Source organism: Tursiops truncatus, chromosome 16, assembly GCF_011762595.2.
Source record: "Tursiops truncatus isolate mTurTru1 chromosome 16, mTurTru1.mat.Y, whole genome shotgun sequence".
Lineage (NCBI taxonomy): Eukaryota > Metazoa > Chordata > Mammalia > Artiodactyla > Delphinidae > Tursiops > Tursiops truncatus.
In genome coordinates, this window is record NC_047049.1 from 68,968,839 (window position 1) to 68,990,745 (window position 21,907).

General features: G+C 40.3%; 1 protein-coding gene across 3 annotated transcripts in view; it reads right to left on the reverse strand.

The window, feature by feature from the left end:
• Nucleotides 1-21,907, reverse strand: part of ARID5B (AT-rich interaction domain 5B) — a 189,626-nt gene that overhangs the window by 151,990 nt on the left and 15,729 nt on the right. For all 3 annotated transcript variants that reach the window (XM_019935849.3, XM_019935847.3, XM_019935848.3), the window contains one exon: nucleotides 6,900-7,125. In XM_019935849.3, coding sequence (XP_019791408.1) covers nucleotides 6,900-7,125 — 226 coding nt within the window. The remainder of the gene's footprint in view (nucleotides 1-6,899; nucleotides 7,126-21,907) is intronic.

Consider the following 21,907-nt stretch of genomic DNA (forward strand, 5'->3'; position numbering starts at 1 on the left):
GACACCAAGCTGGTATTCAACTGTGGATCTTTATTGAGGCAATAATACTACAGTCCTACCCTAAATGCTACAATATACAACTATAGGAATTGCAGAAACTTGAAAGGCACGGCAATGATATTGAGCCACAAAACCTCCTGCCACGTTAGTTGACAACGATGTTCATTAGATAATAGTCTACATTTAACACTACTGTTTAAAAAAAAACACAAGCAAAAACAGAGGTAACTAAAATTCAGGAGGTATAGTGGTTGAATAACATCTTTTCCCTCCTTTTTGCCCTAAGGAGTAGAAAAGTCAAGGCCATACAGCTTCAGGGAAGAGATTCCGAGAGTTTTGCCCGTGTCATTCCTACCCGGAGGGTGCCAAGCCTGACGCATGTGCCATGGCTCTCTTCCAACAATGGGTAAGTTGGTATAAAAGAACCACCAAAGTGTGTCCTGAGATGAGTGACCAGGATGGGGAAGGATTCTGAAACCACATCCTGGTGGAAAATTGAAAAAATTGGGATTTGGCTAAAACAAGGCAAATAAGGACAGAACTGAGGACTATTTCAAGGAAAGGGGGAGAGGAAGTATCAACTGTACCAGTGTCCAGCCTGACAATTCTATGAAGCGCTCCCCAAAAAGCATGAGTTTCTTACCTTGTTCAAACATTGTATCCAGGAGGTGAATACTGGTAACCTGAATACTTAAAAATAGCACTTAAGTTCCAATTGCACTTTTTTCTTACTTCTGCCCCAACATCTCCAATTCTAAAAGTAAGAATAAAGTCTTATATTCTATGGACTTCTCTTCAGTTGACTATCTAACCTTCAGTCCATTATTAAAAGATCTGAATTTGGTGTCCTAGAAAGTGTTCATCACTCTAGGAAACACTAGAAGATCTGCAAGTCAATAGAAATTCCAAATGGAAGGGTTTTAACTTGGAATGAGCCTTCCTGAGTGATGGCAGTATGATATCTAGACAGCAGTATCAATGACCAGCTGTTGACTGGTTCACACGTGGTTAGGTTTCACAGACTTCCCTTCCAGCAGGTGTAGCCGAGATGGCTGAGTGCAGACAACACACATCGTTGTTTACTCAAGACACTTTTTACATGTTCATTCTACCATTATTTTAGGACAGTCTTCAACTACTTGATTACATGGCCAAGCTGAATTTTAACTTTGAAATGAAATGGAATAACCTCCTGCCTATGTTCCCAGATCCTTAGAAAATGGCCTGTCACTAAGTTGTTCTAAAGCTTTGGATGTCTCGGGTACAGACTCTTGGAAGTGTGAACTTGCTCCTGTCAAAGGTTCTCTGGGCTGTCACTTTACAATGAAATGAAGCAGCCTCTTGAAGAAACAGCCACGTTGGCACGTGGACAGCATGCTTCTCCTGTGTTCACTGTGCTAGAATTAGATTCTTTAAAGAATGCATGGTTCACACCACAATATTGTCAGAGGAGCTTGTGAGAAAATCCTTTGGAAATTATCTTTACAAATTTTTGATAAGCCTCAAGTGTAACTGATTTCTATTTTGAACTCAAGGAGGCCAAATCTGTTTCAGTGAAGAGGCCCTTCTGTAGGGATTCCTCATGATATCCACGAACAGAATAATTCAACAATATATCATCCCCAAAATTTCCCAAGTTTCTATTTTAAGAAAAAAATAGTATAGCTAGCTCGGCAATGGAAGTTAAAATATAAACAACAAATACCCTGAGAAGACTGTTTAATATATACATACAAAATTTACATCTAGGAAGGAAGGAAGGAAAGAAGAGAAGGATTGGCTTAGTGAGAAGCATGTCTTCCATCTTAAGAAGTTCATCAGATGTCTCTGGTGAAAAATACTTCCTATGACAAACTGTCAGCACCTTAGCGTACTTCTTATTAGAGACATTTATACTGTTCTCTTCAACACAAATCGAGAATCCTTCCCGTATCCACATCCCAGGAAGCAGCTTGACATATCAAACTCAAAACGAAGTTGAAACAACCATTTGAAATACAAGGCCTCCAGAATTTCCAAGCGAAGACTATAGTCAATTTCTAACTAAAAGTACTGGAGAAGACATTTACACCACTGGCCACTTGTGGCCCAGCTTATTTTGACAGAATGTAAGGGGAGAAACTTTATATAAAATATAAATACATATCTCTATATAAACATATAAAATATATATTTATATTCTTTCTCCATATAGTTGTATATATAATATATACAAATATATACATATAATAGATATACAAATAAAAGAACCTGAAGGATTTTAATAACAGCCTTCTACTGAGGCAGACAGTAAGAGTGTAAACCCTGCCCCAAATAACTAGAACATGTGATGAGGGAAATTCACAAGAGACAAATTAGCTCATTTTATACCACCTAGCTCCCTATGATATGGAATCGCCTTCTTGTAATAATAATGATAATACCATCTTAGACGTCAGTACCACAGATGCTTCCACGGATATTGATCTTTTTTCTCCATTGACCTTCTCAGAAATCCAGCGAGATAAACAAAGTACACACTATGACCCATTTCACACACGAGGAACCCGAAGGTGTAAACACACAGTGACTTGTGCCGTGAGTGACAGACCTTCAGGACAGGCAGAGGCAAGATTCTCCTGACCTCCCAGCCACTGCTCCTTCACCACCACCATGCTGTCTATTCCCCAAAGTACAGTAAAAGTCCCAGCAGCAGAAGGGACAGGGGAAGGCACTCTTTCTCCATCTGACGGGACTTTAGAAACAGAAACTGAACTGAGGGAACCTGAGGGAACCCCCAGCATTAAATTCACCCACACCCACATCTTTTGGTCTCTTTTCTTGATTTCAGCTCACACTCCCCTATCTTTTCTTTTTCTAGAGACATATTTGGAGATGAAACCATTCAAAACTGCCCATCCACAGACAGTTTGTGGCAGCGTAATTGACAATGCGTCTGCTGCAAAAAAATGAAAATGCTGTTTTAATAACCTTGGCCTAAAATACATTCTATTGTATGCCTCAAAGGGTTTCAATAAAAAGTCAACCTGTAGAGACATATTTTCTTGGCTTAAACAACAATCCAAAGCATATAAATGTAGTCCAACTATAATGACATATTTATAGGCCAATAAAGCTTACACTGCAGCTTTCATACTTCACTTAAAGGAACTCTGTAAGAAGCAGTGTTATATAAAATAATTTGATTTCTTTTCAAACTATAGCCCAAGGAATAAAAAATGCAAGTATGCTATGTTTAACTGATAGTGTTTATATTCCTTAGCTGTTAAAAGTTTTGTAAAATGAAATAATTCTTCATTTGACTAGTTCCAACTGCCATACCAAATATGGGTATCAGGTCCACTTTATAACAAAAGCTAAGTACTGTAATTCTGAAGACAAAAATAAATAACTAGAGGCTTGTGTAGTGAATGATTTAATCAACCCGATTCTTCTGGAAAAACAGGTTCCTGTGTTCGTTATGCTTATGAATAATACATTCCTTAACCCTTCTATTTTAACATAGTTATTTTTTCTTTCTTCCTTTTCTATAAACGTCAGTATGAAACTGTCTGAAAAAAGGTAAAATGTCTCACTGAGTAAAGTCACAATCTGAATCGGTTTCATACTGAACTTTCTTTCTGTGAAAAGGACAAAGGGGAGGGAAGGGGATGAATGTACTCTCACACATCTCAGAAGTGTTTTTTAAAGATTGTTAGTTTCCCCACTATCTAGAGCTGCAGTTTCAGTCACCATTTACCATCTTAAATGAAAACGCCATAGGTTTTTAAAAAGCAAACATGACCTCCGCAAATATTGTCCTTGAAGGGGAAAGGGATAAAAAAAATGAAAGAGTTGTGATTTGAGTCACAGCAGTTATTGGAAGCTGCCATTTGGGGCAGAGTTTCTCTTTGTGGAGTATTAATTTGTTGGCAGACACACATTTGTGAGAACATTCTTGTTTTTTTACTATTCAGAGAGACAGGAAGTGACACAAACTGGGATTAAAGGGAACTTATTCTACCTAAACACTCAGCAAGAAGAGTTCTTTGATTAGCTTTTAGATGGTAAAATCCCTTCTTTAAGAGTCAACCGAATTATTTTGTTATTATTGATGTTTTAACATGATGAAATAATTCAGTTAAAAAAGATAACATATTGCAGTTTTACTTTATCCACAGAAAGGTGAGATGGCTCCATTCTTTGCTTACTTCCACTAGAAAAAAAGAGGGAGGGTCTTAAGTAATCTCAGAGTTCATCTTCTTGCCCTGGTAGGAACAATGAGGAGTTGGAAGGGTTTTACAGAAGGAAAAACCTAATAAGTGTGTGAACTTCCATTAACAATGTGGTACTGGAAGTGGTTTCAGTGTGGCCAAGAGAAAGGGAGATAAGAAAACCACTGTGTAGAAAGAAAAGTACAGACAACAAATATTTTGATGTTGCAGACAGAGAAAGGAAGGGGTTGAAGAGAAAGTTGCTGGGACAGGAATGCACACAGCAAATGACATCCCCTATATCCCCAATATAAATCCTCACAATGTAGGCTTGTAAACCTTAGATCAAGCAGATAATGGAAACTCATTACATTAAGGAAAGTTTTTGTTTCTCTTTCCACATTATTACAACACAGTGTGCATTCCAATTACAAAAGCTATTTGTCTCAAATTCCCCACAGTTCATACCAACTGAGTAGAATTTCAAGGCTCCAAATTCTATCCTTAAAGGGGTATTTTACATTAAAAAAAAAGAAAAGAAAAAAAAATACATGGTGTTTCTTATTCACCAGAGAGCTTCCCAATCAAATCTCCAGTTGCTTATTTTCCCTTCCTCTGCCCTGATCACTCACAGAGCTGTCTCCCAAATGAGACCCAAAGGGGAAAAAAAAAAAAAAAAAAAAATCTGAATCACCTAGAGGTCCTTTTATCAGCACACGTTCTTTGGCCTTGCCTCAATCCTACTGAAAGAAGAATCTGGGGAAGCTGTACTCAGCAATCAGTATTATTTAAAAAATTTTCCTAAGTGAGTCTAATGAACAACAAGATTTAAAAACCACTAAGTACTTTGAATGTTCACTATAAACCAAATTCTTCTGGAATCAATTATTAAAAAGTTCGATTATGGACATTTTTAGAATTCAGGAAGATCAAAACCTCTAAATCTTTTGATGAAATTAAGAGGTTGGGTTTCTTTTCATTCATTAATAAACTATCAATTTTAAATACAAAACAACTCTTCTATAAATACTCTTGTTTATATGCACGACATCAAGCTTAACCATCTACACATCCTTTTGTTCCCCCATGGGTTTCCTGTTTAGTTTTTTATTAGTAACAGTATATTTCATAACTAAAAAAAAAAATCAAACAAACAGAAGAAAGGTTTTAATGTTAAGGAAAACATAAGACAATAGCAATACAACTTAGATCATATATTAGGCAAGTAATACAACAGCTGTATTACTCAGCATTACCACATGTCAGAAGGCTAGTCATGGTGTGTTCACAAAATTGGCCATGTTAACAGCCTGTATAGGAAGATGATTAAAAAAAAATTCTTTAATTTTGAAATGAAAACCACTAGATTAATAATTTTCTCTAAATGGGCACATGACAATCAGGCCACCATGACCCAAATATTACTGCCTGACATCTACCAAAAGATGCCAGGAAACTGTTGATTGTTAAACTAAAAGAAAATATTAATGCTATTCCCAAAACACAGCACAGCTCATCACAAACCAGAATCACATGAAAGACAAGTCAGTTACGGGTGTTACTCAGTCTCTTTATGCCAATTAAAATAAAAAGTCTAGGTTTGTTGTAGTAGTTAAAATCTAGGTTAAAAAAAAACCCAACAGGAAGTTGTTACATTAAGGCATAAAACTGGGCTATGAAAATCAGCATTGTGCTAGAACGAAAGAAAAAGATGCCTTAATATGTTAAAAGTGAAGTTCCTCTTTGCCTAAAGAGGAAATAAGTAGTCTAAATCAGAGGTCAACAACTGTGGTCTTGAGCAATGCTAGGAAAGTAAGTCAGTGAATGCCACAAGGAGTTACAAAGGAAAAAAAACAAGCAGGAAAGGACACAAAAAAGTCACTGGAGAAGAGAGTGTTGAGAAAAAGCAACAGAATTAATTATGGCGCTCCTCTCCATACACCAATATACACCAGTCACTGTGCTACCCCCTTTGTAGCTTACATCTCCCAGTGACCCTGAAAAGTTTCCAGGTTTTCCAGATGGGGAAGCTGCGGCTTGGAGGTTAAATTATTTGCCCAAGGCCACACAGCTAAGTAAGCAACAGAGTCAGGATTCAAACACTAAACGGAATAACTACTCCAAATCCCAAACCTATAGTGGAAGAAGGGAAGGAAGGAAAGAAAAAACCATATGGTTGATGGTAACCACTACACCCTGAAAACTCTGGGGAACCTATGCCGTGAGCTGTGAACCAGTAGTTCCCCTGCTCTGAAACTCTTCTCCTGCTCCACGTGAAGCAGCGCAATCTCTCTTCCTCACTTTGCCTTCCTTCCAACATAAAACAGGAAATTCTGATGTGGTGTTAAAAAATGTCATAGTATCTACTCAGAACAAATATTTAAACTCTCCACTAATTCAACTTTTGGTGCCTCGATTAAGTCTTATGCCTTGACAGCAACTGGAAGCTGCTAAACGCTGAGTGTTATTATATCACCCAGTTCCCAGCACAGGGTTCCACACAGACAAGGTCCTGTGATTCAACAGGTAACATCCATCCCTTCCACCCCCAGTCATCTGTCCGTCCATATTCCCAGGTCCCTCTGAGGTTAAAGAAATTATATATGTCATATATGAATGACAGGGTTTCCAGAAAAACCTACAATAAAAAAAGTAGGTTACTGTATACGCCCACACATTAGATTTAGAAGTACAAACGATAATTACCAAGGTCAGCCTTTTCCTTGAGAACGTCTTTGAAGTTGAGTCCACTGTTCAAGGTTGACTGCCGGTACTTCAGCAGAGCTTCCTTCTGTCCATTCCTTCCCAGGGACTCCATTTTCACTGACCCAGCTTGAAGGCCACATCTCCACTTGGAGAAATCAGAATGTACCCACTTGACCAGGTCTTCAAGCTTCACAATCACCTTTTCGGAAACAGCAATGACTTCATCCTATAAGAGGTAGTGGCGGGAGAACAAAAAACATTATTGGTGGTTCTGAAGTAAATGATACGTTTTCAATAAAACCCATCTGAAACACCATTTGAGCGGCTGAACCTAATGTAAGCAGACAACGTGTTTTATTGGTGACAGAGAACCTTCAGAAACTCACTTCACTTCAATGGTTTTTCGCTGCTTGTGGTCTACTTGAGGAATAATTTATAGGATTTATTTGTTATGTGCTTAGAAAATGTCCAAAAATTGGACAGTAATTCTAATAGCCATGCTATTTGCCAAAGCTCACTCTCCCTACTTTGACCACATGGGCAAAAGCTAATTTTCAGGTGCCATTAATTTTACAAAAGTAAAAAAGTGAGAACTAGATGACTAATGGTTAGTCTGTCTCTATATAAATGGTCTAAGTAAATCTGGGATTCTTGGAACTCTGACTCACCCCCAAATTCCTATGTTTATGGTACATTTTCCCTTGGCTTATACACAAATATTGAATTTAACTTTTGTCCTAAAATTAAATAAAACTGTGATGTAATCCCCAAAGAAATACTTCATAAATGTTATGTGCTTCCCACTGAAAGAAACTTACACATTCTCATGTTTCTTAAAAACTTTGTAAGTTGAGAAATGAACTGATTTTTTTCTTTTAATACGTATGGGGTAAGAGGCAAAGAGGGCAAGTGAGGAGAAAGCCTTTGAATCTGAGAAAAGTAGTTGAAACTTAAGTTTCTCCTACGGATCATAAATTTCAATTTCAAGCACCTTTAATTGCTTCCAGGAAACGACCAACTTTTCTGACTCAGAATTAATCCAGCAAGATATTTAATAGATATCCGTACACGGAGCAAAGGAGGGCCTCTCTTTCCCGAAGATTCTTTGGAAAAGGCTTAAGAAGATCATCTCACTGGGTTTTAAGTTAAATTATTTGAAGCATTTGACATTTCAACTTGAACTGACTTCTTCCATTTCTTCTACTTCACATTTCTGAAGAAAGCTGAGCTGTGAAAACCCCTAAGCTTACAAAATCTTAGAAATATTTTTGACAAACAACAACAGGAAGATGTCTCTGAGCTATTAAACAAAGGGAATTCACAAGTGATTTGGGCTAATTTTGCTGTAAAACATGACTCTTTCCTCCTTCTCTCCCACCTACACACACACACACACACACACACACACACACACACACACACACACACACACACTCTACTCCAAAGCAAACAAAAAAGGGTTTATTAAGATAAGCTTCACACAATAAGAAGCCCCGGATTCAGTTTTTAAAAAATGTTTTAAGGTAGGATCTAAAATTTCACTTTTCCCCATCCAGTTCCAAGCTGCCTCTGAGAAGAGTTTGTTAGGCAGCAGCAAAATAACAAATACTCTATCAAAAATGAAAAGTAAAACTTTTGTAACGGAATCCTTTCTCTTATCATGATTAAATATGAACTTCCACTAAATGGGAGACAAAGTAGAAACTGTTTTTATTCTCTGCTCAAGAAAAAAAAAATGTTAATACTTTATATAAGCAACGGGGCATATTACAAAGTACCATTTCGATGGATGATTTCACTCAGATTCACTACACCATCCTCTCGAAATAAAAGATCTATAGTTGTCACGCATTTTATAGCTATTACATGGTGATTATTAAATGTCAGAATAAAAATTCAGGCTGGGTATTGTTTCACCAAATATGGTTCCCTAGAAGAGACAAGTTTGGAGATGAGTGTTATTTTCAAATAGCTCTAACTATGATCAAATGATTATCATTTCAATTACCAGTTGCTTCAGAACTTTTCCAAGAAATGGCATGACTAGCTCTGGCTGGCTTCCAGTACCCGCCGAACAAATAGTTTATTAACCGAGAGAAAATACAATCCTCATGATGTCATTGATGAATAAACCCATCTTTCAAGATCCAGTCTACAGGTTTAGTCCTCCCTCCTTCCTCTCTCTCTCTGAAACAGACCTTCTGAATATATACACAATGCATAAAAACAAATGCAGGAATTCAAATAAACATGTAGAAGCCGTAAACCCAAGTTTGGCTCAACTGTGAAACCCCCAGTATGTTTCACTGTGGATTCACAGAGAAACTGGCCCTGCAACATTGTCCAACGCCAGGATTTAGAAGGAAATCTGATAAGCGGAGGAGGGGGAAGCAAAAAACCAACCCCCAAACCAAAATAGCCAACATATATATAGAAAATGTCTCAGGAAACATTACTTTGTACACACAATGGCATAAATCACATGTTCGTATTTACTATTCTGAGGCAGTTGCTGACTAAAGTTCCTAATACTCACCATTCTTGGGCAAGTCTCTATGTCTAAGAAAAGAATTTCAATAAGCTCATCTCATGATTACATTAGCGCTCTGCAAACCGAGAATTAGCTCTAATGCAACCCAAAAGGAACACAAAGAAATACACCTTGTTATTCTATTAATGCACTTTGGCTTTTCAATTAACCCAGAGCCTAATCAATATTTATGTAGGCTGCGTTGGGATACTTTCTAAGTCCATATCCCCTTTCATCATTGTTTCAAACTGCCCATTTCTGTTGTTTGGATTTTGTTTCTCCCACTGCATAATAACAGCGTACTCAATCACAGACTCCTCTAAGTCAGAGGAGATCCTCTGGTCAAGAAGTCATGTATCAGCCAGCCTATGTGTATGGCTGGCCTCTCCAAGTGTTGTAAGTCCCAAGGGAAACTTGGGACTCCCCTGGTGGCGCAGTGGTTAAGAATCCGCCTGCCAGTGCAGGGGACACGGGTTCGACCCCTGGTCCAGGAAGATCCCACATGCCACAAAGCAACTAAGCCCATGCACCACAACTACTGAGCCTGCACTCTAGAGCACGCGAGCCACAACTACTGAGCCCACGAGCCACAACTACTGAGCCCACATGCCACAACTACTGAAGCCCACATGCCTAGAGCCCGTGCTCCGCAACAAGAGAAGCCACCACAATAAGAAGCCTGTGCACTGCGACAACGAGCAGCCCCTGCTCGCCGCAACTAGAGAAAGCCCGTGCCCAGCAACGAAGACCCAATGCAGCCAAAAATTAATTAATTACTTTTTAAAAAACCAATTGGGAAACTTTACACAAAGTCTCCTGACTTCTATCTTCTCTTATAAAATAAAATAAAGGGTTATCTGGGGAAAAAAAGAGAACAAAAAAACCCCTCAAAACAAAAAAAGTTGAAACTGAGTAGAGGTTGCTTTCTTTAGATGAGATGCAAGTTCTCTAGTCTGCCACTGACCCCACCGTTCCTATCTCCTTACACTCAGTCCACCGTTCCTTTACCTGCCTGGACCCTCCGGCAGGCACCCACCATTTAAATAAACGTCCACACCCTAATTTATCCCACCTCCCTCACTTTAATGATGAGGACAGTAAGGTTCAGTGACATGTCCGACTGCCAACTTCAGGCAGAACTTGGACAGGAATCCAGGTTTCCTACTGGCCAACACAGCATTCATCCTGGACTCTGGAGCCAGACTGCCTGGGTTCAAATCCCAGCCCTGCCATTTACTCCCTGTGGAATACTGGGCAACTTCTTTAACTTCCCTGTGCTTCCATTTTTTTAAACGTTATGTTTTTAAAAAATGTTAATGATACTGTCTATCTCTGACAGCAATGGTGAGGATTAAATGTGTTAACATGATTGAAGTGGTACATCGGATTTAGCTGTCATCACTGTCATTGCTTCTCTGAATTAGTGTTTTCCAAAGAGTGCCACACAGAGGATAAACCTTTTAATATTTAATGTAAGTTACTCATTGCTTATTTATTTTTGTGGTAACTTTCCACTTATGGGGAAGTGGTACTGGTTTCCCATTTATAGGAGATATAGAAGTTTCCTCTTTAAATAAATTTTAGTTAAAAAACAATGGATCGGTTTGAACAAAGCCATTAAATAAACCCAGTAGATGTGGGTATGGCAAAAAAAAAAAAAAAAAAAGTCAAGATGCTATGAAAATGGCTGAAATTTGGGACAGTACATTATATATCAGTGGTTCTCAAAGTGTGGCTCAGGAACCCTGGGGAATCCCCAAGACTATTTCAGGTGGTCCACAGGGCAAAACAATGATCATAATAATACTAAGAAATTATTTGCTTTTTTCACTCTTATTCTATTTCAAGTGTATAGTGGGGTTTTCCAACGACTACAAGACAGATGGTATGGCAAAAGAGTGAATACAGAAGGAGATACGAGAATACAGCTGTCTCTATTAAGCTCGACAGTAAAGAAATTTACAAAAATGTGAAACAATGCCACTGTTTTTACTAATTTTCTTTCTTTTTGAAAATAAGGTTAATTTTCATAAAAATGTGTTACATTTACATGATGGCTTTATATTCCCATTTTCATTGTAGTAATATTTTTTAAAATTAATTTACAGTAAATTTTCCTTTTCTTATGTACAGTTCTATGTATACCATAGTACACATGGCAACTACTGATCTGTGCTTGGTATAGTTTTCTCTTTTACAAAATGTCATATAAATTAAATCTCACAGTATGAAATCTTTTAAGGCTGCTTCTTTCACTTAGCATAATGCCTTTGAGAGCCACCCATGCTGCTGCCTATATCAACAGCTTGTTCCTTTTTTTCTGCTGAGTAGTACCTCATGTTATGGATCTGTCCCACTGACAGACACTGGGTTGTTTCCAATTTTGGCGATTACAAATAGAGCTGCTATAAATATTCATGTACAAGTTTTCGTGTGAACATACATTTTCAGTTCTCTAGAGTAAATACCTAGGAGAGGGATTGTTGAGTCATATATTAAGTACATATTTAATTTTGCAGAAGCTGGACAACTGTTTTCCAGAGTGGCTGTAACATTTTGCATTCCAACCAGCAAAATGAGAGTTTTTAGGAGAGTTCCAGTTGTCCCCCATCCTTACCAGCACTTGATACTGTCACTGTTAATTTATTATTGCCACTTTAATATGTACGTAGTGATTTCTGATCATGCTTTTAATTTTCATTTCCCTAATGGCTGAAGATGTTGAACATCTTTTCAGGTGCTAATTTGCCATCCGTATATCCTTTCTGATGAAGTGTGTGTTTAAGTCTTTTGCCCATTTTTAAACATTGGGTTGTCTGTTTTCTTACCGTTGAGTTTTGAGAGTTCTTGTACCCTCTTGATACAGGTCTTTTACCAGATATGGGGTTTGAAAATATTTTCTCCTGTTCTATAGCTTGTCTTTTTATTCTTTCAACAGCGTGTTTCACAAAATGAAAGTTTCATACTTTGATCAAGTCCAATTGGTCAGTGTTTTTCTTCTATGAATTGTGGTCTTACTGTTATATCTATGAAGTCTTTGCCTAATTCCTGGTCATGAAGAATTTCTACTTTGTTTTCTTCCCAAAGTTTTATAGTTTTACATTGAGAAGTATAATCCATTTTGACTTAGTTTTATACAAAGTGTGAGGGTCAGCTTGACATTCATTTTTTTGGCATATAAATGTCACTTTATTTTTAAATAAATTAGTAAGCATTTAAAATCATTTTAAGTTTTAATTTCTAATACCAGTAGATATAACCCACATAAATCAAAGCTCCTTTGCAGTCCTAGATAATTTGAGTATAAAGGGTCTTGAGTCCCAAAACTTTGAAAACCCTATATCACTAACCAAGGCCGTTCTTATTCTTAACTTTGCTTAATGTCTTAGTAACAATTTAATAATGAACAACTCTATCTTTGACTTGAAACCCTCCCTCTTGTTAAGAACTGTGAAGAATCTGAGATTTTACTCTACTTTCAAACTTATAAGTTAGCTTGTCACAGTTTCATGGATGCTTGCAGAGGACACAGACTCCTGGTCAGAGACAAACGATGGTTTATAGCTCACAGAAACAGCTGTAGTCAAAGTATCAGCATTTGTGTTGGATCTTTGATACCCAATTCCCAAAAAGAGATACCAAGAGGGCTAGAGGATATATGTCTACAGAGTGGGGTGCATTTCAGGAGAAGAACCTCAAGCATAGGCAACCCAAATCTTTTAATACTGATCAGTAAGTATGTCTGCCCTTTGTTCTGGAGGAAGGCACTAGCTCCATCTTCCAGGGCCGTTCACTAGACAAACATCCTTGAAAAGACAGTTGGAACAAAGAGCCAGTGGCTTTGCTCACAAGCGTACAGATACTCAGTGGCCCATGAAACATACCTACCCAACGCCGAACACCTCTACGTTCCTTTGCTTTGTTCAACTTCTCTCCTTCCTCATTCTATTTCCCTACAGGAAAAATGTAGGATACATTTATCTTTATATGCTGTCTGGGTCCAGTCTTCCTTCTCTGCATATCACTCCTTGAAGTCATTCTCCATGGAGATTCCAATGTTACTCTCTAAGGCCATGACTATGTTCTGTAGTTTGGTTCCAACTAGTTGGTTCAAACCTTCATCCAGACTCCAGTCCTTGGTCCAGTCCTCAATTTAGACGTCTCAAGAGTCAACTCAAATTCAGCGGAACTGTACTACCAACTTGGCTTATGTGTAAGAAAAGAGCTTAGTTGACACAAGAAGAATTTAATACTCCCCAACTGTGGTTAACTTTTTGCCCACATCTATTCTTCCTTTCATCTTTAGTAACAGACTGCTAATTTGCTTGGCACAGAAACAGACACCACTTCCCTGCTTCCCTTACAGCCAGATGCGGCCATGTGACCAAGTTTTGACCAACGGGATGTATCCGTGATGTGCGCAACTTCCAGGTCAGGCTCTCAGAGGGGATGGATATGCCTTTGGATCATACAAATAAAGGCACATCTCTCAGGAGAAAACGCTAGAGGGAGTCAGGTCTCTAGACGACTTCGTAGAACCCAGCCATCATACTAACCCTGAAACACTTACTCATAGGCTGTGACATGAGAGATTTTGAACTCCCAACTTATTTAAGCAGCTTTAATTCTGGATCTCTGTTAAACAGAGCTAAACCGATGTATATATATTTTATTAATATATCATTCCTCAGGAGAGAAGACATGAACGGAACCTTCCCTATAGCACCACGTGGTACCCAACAGACCATTGCTGAGGACAGCCATGTTCAGCTATGTTAATGGAGCCCAAAGGACAATAAACATACGTGTATTATCAGAGGGGTTGGCGAGCGGGGGGCGGGCGTAGAATGAAAACAGGAAAACACGGCATATTCACTTTAATTGTCCCCAAACATCCTGGGGTTTTGCACCAATGGACTCAGGCCAGGGGAAGAAAGTGCCCTGTTGGGCCTGGCTGCATTGGCCACTTCCATTGCTTGCAAGCCTCCCTCAGATACCTGATATTCAAGGTACCATCTGCCCCATGACTCTCCCTGTTACACATTAGTATGTTCTGCTAACAGGACATCTACAAAGTGAGTAAAAGGTTTCACTCTGCAGGCACGTGGTTGCCAATCAGAGGTCCAAGAAGGTCCGGCAAAAGAGAATGGTAATGTGGGTCAACAAGATGAAGCTTTCACTGGTCAGTGGTGAAATGAGAAAAATGAAGACAACACAGTGAGTATTTCAAGAAGCTAAATATGCTAGATTTTAAGGACTACCCTCGTATCAGCCAGGATCCCAACAGGAAAGACATGGAACAGTTGAGTAATGATAATCCAAGGAGGGTTTTACAAAGGGACTAATGACAAAGATGTTGGTGGGATATAAAAGAACCCTAAGAGAGCGGTAGTGCAGGAACCTGGACTAACAGCATCTCAGCCATCACCACTCCTGGGTGAAATCGTCAAAAACGCGGGGGATGGTTACCAGCAGATCCTTCTACCAGTGGCTGTGACTCTTCCTTAGAGGGACACCAACAGCCTGGGGGAACCTCCCAGGTAAGGACAGGGAATAAACACCTGCCTTCATTCTCCTTCCTCCCTCCCTCTTCTGTGGAGGAACGGCACTCGAAGCCCCCGGTCCCAGGAGCTCTGTTCCTGGAGCCACACAGGGGGCCTCCAGGACAGAGAGAAGGGTGCAGCGCTGATCCAGAGAGGCTCCCTGCACACCTGCTGTTTAGGACTTCGCCTCTCCTCCTTTCAACTGCTGTTACAATAATCTTTTTTTCCTCTAAAATGAGGATGGTAATGGATGCTGATAGCTGCTTTTTAACGTCCTTACTCGGCAAAATAAAATGGTATCAACACTAACTTGGTCCCCGAACTGGGAATTACTGTGTTTATTACCTGTGACATAATGTTAAATCTTTGTTAGGTGTCAGTGTTTGATTCTGAATTGCATAATTCTCTCTCCTACAATAAACACCAGAACTGCAGAGACTTTTGAACGGCGAGGACGTTTAACTTTTACTTCTCTTGTGCCTCCCAAGGAGCCATGAACTGTGCTGGGCCCAAAGCATACAACAAGTATTTATTTTAATGGTCCCCCCTGTCTGGATGTCCCACGCTGGGGGAAACTGAGAGCTGAGGAAGCACTGGCTTCTGAGTCTCATGGACTCGGCTTCAAAGGTGGCTCTAATGTGTTTAATGTCAATGTTAATCTTGGGACGTGACATTATCTCACCAAGGTCTCATTTAAAAAAAAGGGCGGGGGGAATCAGGTAAAAGAACCCACCTCCCAGGGTAACTAGGCTGTTGGAGTAGTTCTAGTACAACTGTCAACACAGGCATCTAAGAAATGACGGCTATCACTGTTATTACATAACATCACTTTAAGTGAAAATGAGGGAAGGAGGGTGAGCGATCTTCAGATGTCACCTGCAAGGAACTGTGCATGTTCTCTACTCCTCTTAATTCTTTGTCTGGGGACAATAATATCCCTGGAGCTCCTGCTGGGTACCTCCAAGGCCAAGGGTGGGCCGGAAAGCAATTAAGAATGTCTGGGCTTCTCCTTAACCTTCAAGGATACAGCGGTGGCAAACTCTGAGGTGCTTTACTCTACCCAGACGTTCATCTATGAATTTAACAGACATCATCTTATCTAATCCCCATGAGGACTCGCTGAGGTAGGTCTCCTCAGGCCCATTTCAGAGATGACAAAACTGAAGTAGAACCAGAAACCAGCTTGCTAAGCCTATCATTTCTCTGGGAAATTGGTCTCTAAGCCTTTAGAGTAGTAACACTCCAACCTACTCCTATCCTGGGATAAGTGAACCTTCCCCATCTCCCAGCAATTTCCTGGGGTGGCTGGGACTCAAGGTCATTTTGGGACAAAAAGATTTGTAAGTTTTTCATGTGTATTTTGGTTTTGCCCCCAAAGTAAGACTACACGCACTAGTTAAAAATGTGAAGACTTTCCTGTTGTCTGAGTGACGCAGGAATCCTCTCAAGTTTGCTAAGGGTTAATGGGACTCCCTTCACACGATGAAATGGATTTGCCACGGAGGCTGATTAGTGTATTGGGTTCCAATTTCCCAAGCCAGCCCCTTCTCTTCCAACCTCTTCCCTCCCCCTCACCAGACACTGGGGTGATGCCTGTGGCTCGGTGAATTTTGGAAATCCATCCTGGTGCAATTACAGGGAGTAAGCAAACAGAAGACTGCTCTGAGCAGCGATTTGTCAAACGTAATGTGACCATCCTTCCTGGCACAGCCAAAGGCATTTGAGTATCAAATAAGTAATTCAAAAACCCTGAGTATTTTAATATTCCTAAAAACATTTTTAATCCTCGCTAATCTAAAACCTGTTAAGATGCAGCCTGCTCCCATGACCAGAAGGCCCTCTCTAAAGAAAGCCCCAGTAACATCCTCTCATTAATTCCCAGTTCCATTTCTTTCCTTTTGGATTTACTATGCATGCATCTTCTTTCCTCCCTAAGATTAAAAGTAAATTTACCCGGAAATCAAGAAAATGCATCCCAGCATCCTCTCTAAACAGGCAAGCATGTGATATGTAGAGAAGATGCCTTAAGTCAATGGTTGAGCCAGCCTACCCTTCCTTTAGCCAAATTAATAGGGTGTTAACATCACAGTCTATTTTTTAACTACTTTCAGGTCGCCATAATAAAAACTAGCTTGGCCCCCACATACTTAGCTCTGGCCATTAAAACAGAAACAAAAGAAGATAAATGAGGCCAATTCCAGGGTTAACGCACAGCTGAGTTACCTATGAGAACATTCTCTAAAAGCAAAAACAGTAACCATAAAACCCAAACTCAACCACCACCCAACCGAGATGTTCTAATATGGTGAGTGGCTTCAAACCATTACTTTTACATCTGCTGACCTTCTTTCCACCTAGTTTTACAGGCATACGGCACACTGCCCAGGTACGAAGTTCAGCAGGGCCCGTATTCAGTCAAGACCCTAAAAGGAAGAAGGAAATTCTTTGCCCCTGTTGGTCTATGAAAATCATGGTGGGAGCCGACTGAAGAGTCAAGGTTATTGGTGATCGTGCACAGCACCTTGGTATACTGCTGTCATTAACGAGAAGAGCAGTCTTCAGAGAGTCAGCGAAAGCCTTACGCCTGTGTAGAAACCAAGTAAATCTTCCTGTTTTCTGTAGCCTTTATTTAAACATAAACATATGATTTAGACATGCTCCCTCTTGTTACACATTTTTTTTCACTTTGTTCACTTAGCACAGTTCACATTATTACCCTCACATGTACGAGGGCAGTGGAATAATTTGAGACCCACGGCTTTATTTAATAATGTAATTATCCTATATTGGATTACTTAAAAGGGGCTTTGTATTTTACAGTTCTAGCTTTTCCCATACCAGTGATATGCTCTGACACAGTAACTGATTCAGGCTTCAGTCAAAAGCTCTAAACTCAGTTTGGAAAAATATTGAGTGTTTCTGAATAAGCCAGGATTAACATAAGAGCCAATTTGCAACCACAGTTGGTGACCTTTCTACTCCTGTTCAAAGACTGTGGTGTGGAGGCCAACACAGAGGACAGACACGAGCAACTATGGCTGCCTGAGTCCAACTCCCTGCCACCTCAGAGAGGCGGTATAAACCAGAGAATAAAGCCCGAGTTTCCCTCAAGGTAAGCTTTCTGAAGGCGGGGCTGTAACTTGCCTTCCACGTCTTCTGATAGTCCGTAGACACCAGGAGGAGCTGAATGCGTGAATGAACGAATGAGTGAATGAATGCTACTGGGCATTCCGACAAAACAGTTGCAAAAGGGAATCCAGAAGGAGCTATCACAAGCTGAGCTTCATCCGGTGCTACTGTCAGGAGGGATTTTGCTTGCGCTTTTCCCCCAACTCAACTCAATCTGATCCAATTAACCTGCACTGACTCTGCTCTGTGCCAGGCATTGGACTGGGAACCAGCCATGGAGAGAGAAGGATGAAGAAGACACGGGTGCTGCCCTTCAGAAATGGGCAGTGCCCAGGGCTCCTGTTCCTTGCCTAGAAGTGAAGGTTACTCTCTCTCTAGTCTCCTTTGCCAGAGAATCCATTCATTCTTTCACTTTCAATGTCCGGAACATCTACTCTGAGCTGCGCAAGGCACTAGGAACAGCAGGGGGCTGGGGAAGAACCGCAGTCTAGCGGGGGTGGGGGACACAGGACACACAGTAAAGCACAGTCCTCAGCTAAGTGTGATTTATACAATGAGAAACTGTCATAAGTGAGCTCATTCATTCAACGAATATTTATTGAGCACTAACTATATGTCAGGCACTGGGATCATAGTCAGAAATTAAAACAGATAAAAATCCGTACCTTCCTGGAGCCTACAGTTGTGTGTGGGGTTAGGGTACGTCGTGTGTGTGTGTTGGCAGAGAGGGGAGTGGGGGGGCCAGATAATAAAATCTGCACGGAGAGGGAACAGGATACGAAGGCACTGGGAGGGACGCCGTATGTTGTCAAATTCAAGGTGAAAGAAAAAGCACACAGCATACATATATCCTATAGCTGATACATCTTCTAAATTTGAATCCGGACTCCTTTTCTCTAAGTTTCTGGCAGGTTTCGCATGGAAGCTACCCCCATAAATCAATTTCCATTATTAAAAACTGACCAGAATCTGGGAATTCCCCGGCAGCCCAGTGGTTAGGATTCCGCACTTCCACTACAGGGGGCACGGGTTCGATCCCTGGTCAGGGAACTAAGATCCCGCATGCCGCGTGGCATGGCCAAATAAATAAATAAATAAAAAGTGAAAAGAAAATCAACAGACTGGGAAAAGATATTAAAAAATAATTGACCAGAATCTGCTTAATGCCACCCTTTTCTCAAACCTTTAATGCCTACATAGGTGTGTTTTAAGCACTTTATCTAAAACCAAGTTGCATCTTCCCTGAAAGAGGAACAGTGGAGTTTTCCTGTGAAACAGATAATTTCCACAGAATTTAAAAGATGGAAGGCCAGCTGCTCCCTGACATACGCACAGAGTTGAAGAGTGGCTGAGAGATCCTTGTTTCCTATAGGTTCACCTGTTAGAAACACAAACTGGGACAACAATCCCTTTCATTTGGATGTTTAGGACTTAGTTACATGGACATATGCCAACCTGATTTAATGCCCCTCCTCAACCACTGTGCATGAAACATACCTATGTTTTTATGCATTTAGGAGCCTGTTTAATTATACCAGCGACAGCGTCCTCATTCCCCTTCTCTCTGCAGACTCATCATCACACCAGACGCAATGTCCTTTCCACCAAAACCCCCCAAATTCACTGATCAAGACATTAGGTTTGGGACTTCCCTGGTGGTCCACTGGCAAAAGAATCCACCTTCCACTGCAGGGGTATGGGTTCGATCCCTGGTCGGGGAACTAAGATTCCCACATGCCGTAGGGCAACTGAGACCTGACGCAGCCAAAAATAAAATAAAATAAAATAACTAAATAAATTTTTATATATGTATGACATTAGGTTTTAGAAAGACCCAATATAAGTTGTTGACATGCTCTAAGACTAACAAATATTTGAAGGATTAAAGCAGTCTGCTATCTATTATGTACATCATCTATAATTAAATGCCCAGCAGAGTGGGGAGGTATTTGGAAGAACCACTCAAGGAGAATACATAATAACAACACAAGGAGAAAAAAAGAGCGAGACAGGGTAAGAAGACTATCTTCCAATCCACATCAGACTAGCTTATACTAAGGTGATTGGTTCCACCGCTGATTGTAGCGGGCAGCCTCTAAAAGGACACCCAATGATCCCCACCTCCTTGTATTCATGCCCTTGTGTGATCCCCTTCCCTTGAATATGGGCTGGACATAATGTCCCAGATCTAACAAACAGACCTAGGCAAAAGTGATGGGATTTCAACTCTGAGATTAGTTTACCAAAGGACTGTGGCTCCCGGCTGGCTCACACACGATGAGGGAAGTCAACTGCCACACTGGAGCTGGCCTGTGGAGAAGCCCATGCAGCTCGGCAAGGAACCAGGGAGGTCAAGGTCAACGGCTAACAAGGAAGGAGGCTGTCAGCCCAACAGCCCAGGAGCAGAGAAGTGAGCTCAGAAGTAGATTCTAGCCCTAGAGAGCTTTGAGATGACTCAGGGCCCGCCGGGCACCCTGACTGCAGCTTTGAGAGACCCCGAGCCAGACACACCTAGCTAAGTCTTACCCAGACTCCTGACCTACAGAAACTGTGAATGAGAAATGCTTTAAGATGGGAAGTTTGGGGTAATTCGTTACACAACAATAGAGAGCTAGTACACTCATCTTTGAACGTGGAATACGTTGACATATTTTTGTGTGACAATGAAATAAAGCCTGTGAAACAAGGTGCTAAATACCAGTTTTTAACTGTGCCTGGAAATTAGATTAATTTCTGCTGAGAGGTTGACAAGCCAATGGAAGAATGCTTTATGCAACTGCCTAAATCCTGAAATAACTGCGTGTAAAAGAGATCTTTTCTTTTTGGGGGTTATCCATAGAAATCTCCAAGAATACTACAGAACAGTATAAGCATCCCTTTCAGGACGGAAGGGGCAGAATAAAATATAAGCTTGTCCAGTAAGGCTGACTTTCTGTTCTCTCTCCTCTAAGCAACTAGAGGGAGAAAGGCCAATCTTACTCATCTCTTTATCACCTCCACGGTACCTTGTGTGTACTAATAAATATTGGTTGAAGTGAACTGAATAAAAGTTTGCCGTCAAAAGGCCTCTATTTAAAAATAGAAATGTTAAGAGCAAGATTATATTATGTCCTCTGCTGCTGCAGAAGAATTCCAAGCCTCACGTCTCTTGTCCTCCTCTCACCTTCTCAAGGGTCTTGGCACAGCTGACCAGTTAGACAACGGTGCTGCCTACATGTACAATCTACAGGTCCTGTACATACACAATCCTCTAGCCCTCATGGCCAAGATCAAAGCAAGGCTTCTCTTTCCTTAAAAAGAGAGAAAAAAGGCAGAAAATAGCCTTTAAAAATTAAGGCCAAAAAAAAAAAAAAAGAATTAAGGCAACTGAGGTACCTCAATATTCTGTCATGCTGAGAATGTTTTCAGTCCACTACTTCGAGGGGTCATTGAAGGAATTCTGGGGGTCAGAAGTGATTTGAACACCTGCTTGGCTGTCTATTGAATTACTGATCTAGTAACATCCAAAATGTGGAGAAACAGGACCTATAACTGTAAAGGAAAAAAACAGAGCCTACTGATAATTTTAAAAGACACTACCATGTGTGTGATTCGTATCATTTGCATTAGAAAAAACATCTTCCGCCTTTTTACTAGAACCTCCTTCTTGCCTGCGCAGATAGTTGGGGATGCGTATTTCACAACCCAATGCATTGTTGCTGAATACACATTCAGCCCCCAGGAGCACAGAACACAATTAGACTATTACGGAGAATGCGCACAAGAAACAGAATGGAACCCATTATCTCACTTAAGACAGACAGAAT